At 57.1% G+C, this 9,994-nt stretch overlaps 1 protein-coding gene across 3 annotated transcripts in view; it reads left to right on the top strand.

Annotated features, from left to right (window-relative positions):
- Positions 1-4,503: 4,503 nt before the first annotated feature.
- The window catches only part of SLC38A10 (solute carrier family 38 member 10), a 56,453-nt gene continuing 50,962 nt past the window's right edge, over positions 4,504-9,994 (top strand). The window contains exons 1-2 of one of the 3 annotated variants that reach the window (XM_019515743.1): positions 4,504-4,690; positions 6,628-6,745. In XM_019515743.1, the coding sequence (XP_019371288.1) occupies positions 4,583-4,690; positions 6,628-6,745 (226 nt within the window). In that variant the 5' untranslated portion in view covers positions 4,504-4,582. Of the gene's footprint in view, positions 4,691-6,627; positions 6,746-9,588; positions 9,677-9,994 lie in introns of those variants that run through there. The other 2 variants (XM_019515749.1, XM_019515757.1) reach the window with 2 other exon arrangements.

The following is a 9,994-nucleotide window of genomic DNA, read 5'->3' as shown; positions in this document are numbered from 1 at the left end:
CCGGCCACAAGGAAGGGCTTGCTGGCCACATGTGCTGCGCCCTCTGCTTCGGACCCTCTCGCACCCTGAACCGCGTCCTGCCCTGTCTGCATCTGTCCTGCCCACAGCCAGGCCCTTCAAGGGCTTCTGGATGCTCCGCAGTGCCTTGCCCAGCCTTGGGCCCCCACATCCCCTGGGTCAGGCTGGGGGACAGGGCACAGGCTCATGGCTTCTGCAGCTGAGGCTCCCTGCATGGCTAGGCTGGGGGGCTGGAGAGGAGGCAGAAGCCCCCACGTCGGCTCATTCCCAGCCACGTGCAGCACCGTGTCTGCCTGGTGGGGCTAGGGGGAGCAGACCCTTGGCTTTTCCATCAAGTGGGGGGCACTGACACGGGGGCTTGTGTGCACTGCAGCCAGCCTGGGCACTGCCGTGGTAAGCAGAGTTAGATGGAGCACCCCTCCGGGTCCTGCTGGGCAGGGGCTGGAGGGGGCTTGGCTCTCTCCTTGCAGCCCTGGCTCCTCCGCGGGCAGCCTGGTGGAGTGGGAAAGCGCCTTGCACGCAGAGCTAAGGCTGGGTACACCAGCTGGGCCTGCTCCAGCCTGGGCGCTGGCAGCCACTCACGCTGGCAGGTGTTTTGGAAGGGGCTGTGCCCGCTTGGCTGCCTTCCTGCTCATCCTGCCCTGGCAAGTGCCCACCCCGGGGCTCCATGCCCATGCCTGGGGGGCACGTGTGGAGCCCTGGGGGGTGCTTTGATGGCAGCGGATGCCTGTGGCTGTCACGGTGTACCCAAGCCAGTGTGACCCTGCTTGGAAGAGAGCGGCGCTGGGGCTATGGCACTAGCTCCAAGCATGTCTGCAATGCAGGCTCCTCTTGTCCTACAGGGCTGGTCTGAGGCTGGGGACCCCCCCTCCTGCCCCAGCCACCCCAAGGGGAGTGTGAATGAGTTCACCCCACAAGCCCCAGGTTTATGGCATGTGCTCCTCGGTAGCCTGCAAGCTCTTCCTGGCAAGCTGTGTGTCTGGCAGGGGACGATACCATGCCAGGCACACGTGACCCATAAACGTGATTGCCCTAGAGAGAGATAATCCCAGGGTTTAACTGCGGTCCCAGGGCATGGGTTCTGACCTGGCTGATTCCAGCTATAACACCCTGGATGCCAGGAATGACTCCCCATTTGTACCAGATGCAGCTCAGCATATAACTGCTTGTACTGGGACCAGCAAGGTGTGGTGGGCACGTGATCTGGAGCCCGAAACCTGTGCAGTTTCGCTGGCTGCAGCCTGGTGCAGAGTCACCACAGCACAAACCGGGTCACACCACAGTGGTGGGGGCAGCCGTGTGTCCCCGTCTATCCCAGGGCAGCTGGGGGTTGCAAACAGACTGCTGTTGGCTCCCCTGCCACCTCGTAGGGAGGCACGGCCAGGGCGGCTGCCCATGGAGAGCCGGCCGTCTGTCTGCTCCGGCCGTGGTGCACCTCGCACGCGCGTGCAAAGCCTCCTCTGGAGCTAACTGTTGTGCCGTCCAGCCTAGGGGTAGATGTAACGGGACTGCCCTCTGCCCCAGTCCCCTCTGCCAGAGCATGGGCAGGCATCTCCCGGGGGAGAAGAGGGTCAGCGGTGCCCGCCTCGAGGCTTCCCTCCATTCTTTCCAAGGGAACAGGGCCAGGATTTATGCGCAGTGTCTCTGTCTAAGCCTCAGCCTGGGAGCACAAACCCAGCTGGAGCTCCTTCTCTCTGGGTCTCAGGCAGGAGCAGGATGTATCAGCGCTCTGAAGAGGCAGGAGGCAAGAGGAGCCATAACACGGTCGTCAGTTATTTGCTCCTGGTTTCACCCTAGTTCCCTCAGCCAGGGCCCCTGCCTGTCCTGTCCCATCCTGCCCTATCCTGTCCTGGCACAGGAGAGGCTTGTGCACAGGAGAGGGAGGCACAATGGCTCTTAATCTTCCCCTCGGAGGCAGGGCAGGGAGGGCTCGGGGTGGGTGAGCCCAGGGGGAAGTCAGGCAGGGCAGGCAGGCGCTGCCAAGCAAGGAGCAAACTTGCTGCTTTTAGGGTCTGGAGGCCAAGAGGCACCTGGAGGGAATTAGGTAGACGCGTTCCCCCTCCTTGCAAACCTTTTGTAGAGCAAATTCTTGTGGTTACCCATTGCAATTGCTGCAAATTATACAAGCGCCCCGTGCACTGTTCAAGTGGGAGCACGCAGGTGGCACAGGTCGCTCTGGTTTGATGGAGGGCATGTGTGCATGTGTGAATGTGTGTGCCTGCGTGCATGCATGGACCATCCCGTCTTTTTATGGCTGGGGGGATAAAAAGGCAAAGAAAAGGCAGCTCCTGGCAGGGTCGTGGGGGAGGCCGGGACCCCCTGCCAGGCTTCTGGCTCCTGCCACCGTTTGCATTTTGCGTGCCAGCGAAAGGGGCAGGTGTGCAGGGAGGCTGTGACTTCACCCAAGCTACAGGCTGCGTCTATGGCTGAGATCTCAGTGTCCTGGTGATATTAATCCTCGCTCCGTTGCCCACCGAAGGGGAAGCTGAAGGCAGCATTTCACCAGGCACCGATCACGGGAGCTGCAACATCCCCTGTGATGGGGATTCAAAGTCTCCAGCCGGCCCTGCTCCGCTGAGAGGGGTCTGAAACCTCCCCACGTCCTGTGCTGCACCGGGCCTGGGTCCTGACCTTTGCATCTGGGAGCCTGAGCCATCTGGGACGGCCTCTGGCCTGGCTCTGGGCTCTGCCGCCCGGCTTGTGCCTGAGCTGGGGCTTGCTGCAGGTTTTACACGCAGGCTCTGAAGCCCCGGTGCAGAGCTGTGGAGGCCACCGAAGACGAGCGTGCCTTGCACAAACCCCCTGACAGGCAGTGAGGACCCCGTGGCATTAGCACCACCCATCGCTGGAGGTTTGATGCTAACAACCCCGCAAACGAGCGGTTGATGCAATGGGTCCCTGTGCAGCGATGCCCCAAACGGAGCTGCCAGTACGGAGACGGGGAGAGATGGGGGCAGCGCTGAGCCTGGGCCCCTGGCCAAGGGTGTTCATTTCCAGAGGCGTTTCAGCTGCAGCTGGTTAGGAGGCTGGTTTGGGATGGGGGGAGGGCAGAGCGGGGAGGGGCTCCTCGGCTTGCCCTGGGCATAGGCGCAGAGGAGGAGGGTAGGGCCAGGGGGTGGTGTGAAGAGCAGTGGTGGTGATGACAATGGCTGGAGGAATCCCAGGGGTTCCCAGTAACTTCTGGCAGGTCTGGGAGGGCAGGGCCGGGTGTGGGGGCACAGGCAGGAAGCCAGGGCTGCAGGGGTGGGGGGTCCTGGGACAGGGGAACAGGCCAGGTGGGGGGTCCTGGCTCCCAGGGCTGGGCAAATGCAAGGCTTACCCCTGGAGAGGGCTGTGCTCAGGGCAGAGCGGGGGCTTGTGACATGCCGTTCCCGTGGTGTGTGCTCTTCCAAGCGTGCGTGTGCGTGTGTGTATGTGCCTACACGTGTGTGCATGAGTGCTCGCATGCAACTGCCCTAGGGCTTTGGGCTGCTCAGTCAGGAAAGGCTCTAACACGCACACTTGCATACAGTACATGCACCTGTGTGTCCACGCATGTGCTTCTGTGGCCCACACGCCAGAGACGGCCCGGCCCAGGGACGGGGGTGGAGCCTGGAGGGGGGGGCCATAGGGGCTCCACGGCCAAGGGACGGGGTGCGTCCACGGGTGTGTGCACGTGTGGGCATGTCTGTGTGCAGGAACATGGGCGCGTGTCATACAGAGGAGGGGTGCTGAGAGGCCACATGATGACATTGTGAGGACAACGACATCACGACGGTGCAGCAGTGTGTGCACGTTCCTGGATGTCTGTATCCAGGAACGTGGGCACGTGTCATATGGGTGGGGGGGAGGTTACAGGCCACAGGATGACATCACGAGGCAAACGGCGTCATGGCAGTGTGTTCACATCCATGTGCAGGAACGTGGGCACGTGTCCTACGGGGAGAGTGAGAGGCCACAGGATGATGTTGTGAGGGCAATGACATCATGACAGTGTCGCAGCGCGTGCATGTCTGTGTCCAGGAACGTGGGCTCATGTCATGGGGGGGGGGTTAGAAGCCACAGGATGACATCACAAGGGCAATGACATCACAGCAGTGTGTGCACACGTCCGTGTGCAGGAACGTGGGCACTGTCCTAGGGGGTGAGAGGCCACAGGATGACATCAGAGGGTAATGACATCATCACGCGTCCTACAGAGGAGGGGGGTGAGAGGCCAGGGGATGACATCACAAAGGCAATGATGTCAGGATGGTGCAGCAGTGACGACTTAGCGCCTGTGCCTATGGGCTGTGCAGTGACAGGATGACGCGCCACGCGCGAGCTATGACGCCACACACCGCCCAGTGACGTGGCACCGGGCCCAACATGGCGGCGCGGCCACGGCAACGCCCTCCCCTCTGGGGCTGTGCTCGGCGAGCGGGTCCTCCAAGAAGGCGAGAGCGCCTAGACGGGGCGTACTCTGTCTCGCCGTCTCGCTGGTTCCGCGGTAACGCCACTTCCCGGAAGCGCCGGCGGAGCAGCCGAACCCGGAAGTGTCTGTGTGGCGGTGGCCGGACCCCCCTTCCCTCCCCCCCCCGCCGCCATGGCGTCCCCTATGGCCGCCGCGGGCTCCAACTGGGGCCTGATCATGAATATTGTCAACAGCATCGTGGGCGTCAGCGTGCTCACCATGCCCTTCTGCTTCCGACAGGTGAGCAAGGCCCGCCCCGCGCCTCCGTTTCCCTCCGCGGGGGGTGGGGATTCATTGACCCCCTCCGCGCCCCCAGCCCCATGAGCCGGGCGTGAGGGGGGGCCTGGCTCAGGAGTGTCTCTGAGGACTTCCCTCCCCCCCATGCATTGACGTGTCCCCCGTTGCCTCCCGTATTAAGGGAGGTTTCTCGTGGCCCATGGCCGAGGGGGAGACGGAGCTGGGCCCCTGCTCTGTTCCCCTCTTGCTTGCAGCCCCCTGTACGGCTGCTCCTTGCTTAACATCGTGGTTACGTTCTTGAAAAACGGGACTCGAAGCAAAATAGCGTTAAGCGAATCCAGGCAGGAGCGACCTGTTAGCAGGCGGTGGCCAAACGACTTCGTAACGAACATCGCGGGACTTTCAAACAAGCGCGTTCCCTAACAGATTGGTGACGTTGTAATGAAACAACGTTAGCCAGGATGGTGTTTGGTGAGGAGCGCTTGTATTTGAGGGGCTTTGATTCAGAGGCTGTGCCCGTCCTGTGCTCGAGGAGTGACTGATGCCCCTTTCCTCCAAGTGTGCATTTGTTCGCTCCGTGAGATGGAGGGCTGCCGATGCAGGTTGTTGCTGCCTTTCGGAGTGATTGTAGCCGTGTGGGGCAGGTGAGAAGGTGGCACAGGCCTTGCTCCATGCTTCTTAGCGCAGAGCTTTAGATCGGGTTTAACCAGCGAGACTCACAGTTGTAAGGAGAGGCAAGGTAGGCCAAGCACTGTAGCCGTGGGATCATGTATTGACCTGGCTCAGGCAGGGTTGTGTGTTGTCAGCCCAGCTCTCAGCGGTGACGTAGACCAGGGGAGCCCAACCTGTGGCATTGCACTGCAAGTGGCCTGGGCAGTGTTGATGGGTGACACATGGCAGATCGAGGAGGCAGTAGGGGGCAGAAAGCATAGCAACAGATTGGGTGGAAGAAGAGGATCGGCATGGCACTTGAGGGGACAGGGCCACACGTCTATCATATGTTAGCCCCCACTGACGTAGGTCATAGGAAGGCAGGGCTGGAAGGGATTTCATGAGGTCACCTAGGCCAGCTCCCTGCTCAAGACTGGCCGTGAAGCTGGACCTACCTCAGTCTTCATTCAGACTGAGGGAAAGCACCAGAAACGACTGTCCTTTTGCTAGATGTCATGTTTTCCTTCTGAACAAGGTCACCCTAGAAGAGCTTCCTCCTTTCTCCCAACTGGGGGTAACAAAACTGGGACGCCTGCATGCTTACTGGTGCCGTGCAGCTTATGCAGCATGCTGGGCTCTAAGGCTTTGCAAAGCAATCCTCTGACATCTTATGCCAAGAGGTGTGTCCTGGCTTTGCTGATCTGAGGGTTGCCAGGGCCCCATCTAATTTGAATAAAATGAATGCAAACAGCATTGGCAATTACAGTCCTTCCTGTTTGAGGTCCCTGGTTTACAAAATGTTTAATGATTAACATCGTCTTTTGCAAACGCCTGCCAGCACTGCGTGGCTAACAGTGCAGGTGGTTTGGGTGTAAACTTTCTGAACAGCCTCTTTCACCTGGGAGGAGGAGTAGGGTCTGGGCTACCGCACCAGCAGAGTACTAAGTGCGTGGGGCAGTGTCCTAAAACTGGCTCTGGCAGGGCCTGAACAGGGCAAAGTTTTGAAAGGTGTGTTCTGCAAATTTGCCTGCTTTGCTGTTCTGGGCAAAAGCATCACTCCAGAGTTGTTTAGGAATAGGTGACTGCTCTGTGCCTCTGCTTCCAAAGTGGGCACACAAGTGAGATAGAACTAGTCCATCACGTTTGAGCTGGCTGCATTTGAAGGAGGCATCTGCCTTCTCAGGCAAGAGTGTGGCTGAGAAGCTGAAGGTGCCACAACCTCAAAGCAGGGGGTAGGTGGCTTTCCAACTGGAGCTTGGACATCTTTCTTTTTTTTCCTTCCCTTCCAGTGTGGCATCGTCCTAGGTGCCCTGCTGCTGGTTTTCTGTGCTTGGATGACTCATCAGTCCTGCATGTTCCTGGTGAAATCGGCCAATCTCGGCAAGCGCAGAACCTACCCGGGACTGGGTAAGGATTTTGATTCCTAGAGCATGCCATTATCTTGTCCAACTTTGACACCAAGGTGGCTGAATTATTGACGCAGGATTTTGGTGTAGCTCCTGCTATACTTAGCTCCCCTGTTTAATTTTTCCTCCTGCTTCGTGTTGCCTGAGGGTTGAATTCTCCCTTTGCCTGGGAAATCAGTAGGCCCAGGATTGTTTTGACTCCACAGTGCTGAAGGACGGGATGCGGTGCTGAATGATCAAAACACGAGGTTGCAGGAGCTGGCAAAGCAGGCGTCTGGTGTGAATTATTGGCCTCAGCACAAAACCCACTAGCTTCCCCACCCAGCGTGCTGCTGAGGACATTGGGTTCTGCCAGTAGAGAGCCTGGCATAGAACATGGGCTTTCTGGAGCTCAACTGTGTGAGCGTCTATAGTAGAGCAAGGGGGAGAGGAGAGGAAATGGTGCACTGAGTTCCAAGTGGCCAAGAAAATAAAAACATCTGCAAGATTCATGTGTGGGTTCTTGGCAGAGGGAGCTGTCCCTCTTCCTTACAGCTCGTCTGCTCAGCATTGGCGCCAAGATTGGCATCTGCTCGTGACCTCTGTTCTGTTTCCCAAGGATTTTGGGGGAAGGAGGAGACGGTCGGGTTTGGCTTGAGGAGCTGGAGCTCTCGTGATTGGCACACAAATGAAGGGCTGCTGATTGGAAGGCACTCTCCGACTGGGAAACAAATGGAGGTGCTGATGGGGCAGCCCCTGACAGGGCTTAGTTGAATTGCTGTGCGGGGGGTCAGGAATCAAGCTGCACAGGCAAAATCTTTGCCTCTGCAGCCCTGGGAGATTCTCACTTCTGGAAGTCCTATCCTCTGCCCTCCGGTGGCCTGAAGCCCATCCTGCATCTCCTGCCTTGCTTAGTTGCCTGTGTTCCCACCACCTTGGGGAGTTGGTGCAGAGAACTGGCTGGTCTCGCTGTTTGTATGAGACTGAAAGCAACGTGCTGTCTGTGCAGTGACCCTGCTGCTGACAGATGAACGCCCTTGGTGCATTAAGTACCCAAGGCTCCGTCGTTTAGCTTTGTGGTGTGGCTCCTGCCAAAATATATATCTACCAGCAGCAGGAAAGAGTGGAAAAGTTGTGGCCTCAAAGGTTGTGCCTCCAATACTGCAGAGGCGACTCAATTATAGTCGAGTGCTCAGGTGGAGTACTGTTGGTCCAGTCCCCCTGTCTCAGCTGGCCGGAGTGCCTCTCCCACCCCCTTCCTTGTGACAATGAGGCTTTGTGCAGTGCTGTGCCTTTGTTGAAGCAAACAGAGTCCCCCTTCACCTTGGAGCGTCTCCCAGGAAGAAGCACTCCTCTGGCCTTTCTGAAGCCAGGGAGCTCAGATACACAGAGGGGCCAGTAACACTTCCAAACTTCCTGGCACTGTCTGGTGCACAAACACTGGCACGGAAAGAACCAGACTGCCTTCCCTTCCTCTCCTCCCTCCTCAGATCTGGGAGAGGTGCCACCATGAGCAGCCAGAGGAGGGCCGGCACTGAGAAGGAAAGGCATCCTCAGCCCAAATGAAAGCAGCGCTCCTCCAGTGCATCCTAATACATCAAGGTTGAGCAGCTCTACACAGACAGCCTTTGTCGCCATCCACGGGTACATCTGTGAGGGAGCCTGGCAGCCCCTGCAGCTGATTCTGTGGGAGGCTTTGGCACCACGGGGAGATGCAAGAAAGTTTTGCCAATGAACTTTAAGTGGCCAGGTTCTTCCGGAGGAATGTTCAGAGCGATGGATGCAGCAACAAAAGAGCCAGGGCTGGGGCAGGCCCATGTCTAGCGTAAACACTTTCATTTATGCAGTGCTTTCTGCATGGGGGAATATCTGTATATATCTCTATCTGATAGCTGGCAAAGATCTTGCACCCTGTGCTATTGTGTAGCAGCAGCTGCCAGTGTACAGCAAAGTGGTACAATAGGCTGGGATTTCAAGAAATGAGAATTGCATCTAACTGGTACTCTTGGGGGAATAGGGACATAGAATGGGATGATTACAGACTACGTGAGCTCAGGACAAGCAGCACACTGGCCCCTTATCCCAAAATGAGGCACTGATTTGGTGCTGGCACGTGTCATAGGCTGGATGGGATGCTTCCTGTGGCAGTCCCAGCTTTGGGGTAGAAAGTCATCTCCAGCACTGGCCAGACCCAGGTCTGCTCAGCTGGTGATTCCTGTGGGTTTCTGGAGGTCGCATTTGGAAGTCTTGTCTGTGCAAAATTATGCAGCCGCTCCTCTCTTGTCTCTTTGGGAAGATAAAGGATCCAATTTTCCTAGTGTCCCCAGATGGGGACATCTGGCATAATGTCTGAAGACTCGGTCTCATTAAAACATCATTTCAGAATAGCCAAGGAGACTGATTGTTTCTTAAAATCCCAAGCCTAGACTGTAGCCAGCAGCAGTAGTTATTATGTGGAGGCATCCGCCTTTCTACACAAACTAACAACAACCAGGCTGATTGCAATGAAGCAATAGCAACAATCCTTTCGGAGCTCAGTTCATATAACAAGCCTCTCTTCAAGTGGCTTATCTTTTTACTGCCTTTATCCCTTCACCTCAGATAGGCACTGCCTACTTCTACCAGTCAACACCGTCTTTCCCTCTTTGCTAGGAAACCCCAAACAGGGACAAGACAAAATCCAGAAGCTTTTCTAATGGCATGGCCTCTTCTCATGTGCAGTCAGCTTACAAGACTCAGCCAGCATTTTGCCTTGCTCTTCTCCAAGCTGTTGTCTGCCTTTTGGGCTTCCCCACATGACAGAAGCCATGACTTGCTTTTCTAACAGTGGCCCCCCCTGCCCCCTCCCTCCTTTTTTCCTGCTCTGGGGGGATGTTTGGTTTCCTTCATTTTCAAACTAAGGAGATTCCAAGGAAACAGGAGATGCTGGAGGTTATGGAAGGCACTTCCAGAGATGAGCCCACTGCATTGGCTACCACCAGGAATGTATACTGCACGGCCACATCTAGAGAACCAGCAGGGAAAACCATGCTGCTCTTTGCTTGGTTTGACCAGTGTTAACTACAGAGGAGCAACGGGAAAACAATGTGGTCTGTGTTAGAACTGGAGGTCCGACTTCCCCCGTTTTTCCCGACCCACCCAGAAAGATATAAGCTGAGCTTTCTTGACATTTTCTGTTTCAGGAAGAGCAGTGATTTAAACAATACTGATCATTTTCTTCTACGAGCTGTGACCAAAGTATGGGGGGGGGGGGGGAAATCTTTTGGAAAAA

The sequence above is a fragment of the Gavialis gangeticus genome, unplaced genomic scaffold (genome assembly GCF_001723915.1).
Source record: "Gavialis gangeticus isolate Ggan-Ray unplaced genomic scaffold, GavGan_comp1, whole genome shotgun sequence".
Lineage (NCBI taxonomy): Eukaryota > Metazoa > Chordata > Crocodylia > Gavialidae > Gavialis > Gavialis gangeticus.
This window is presented reverse-complemented; position numbering and strand designations above follow the sequence as displayed.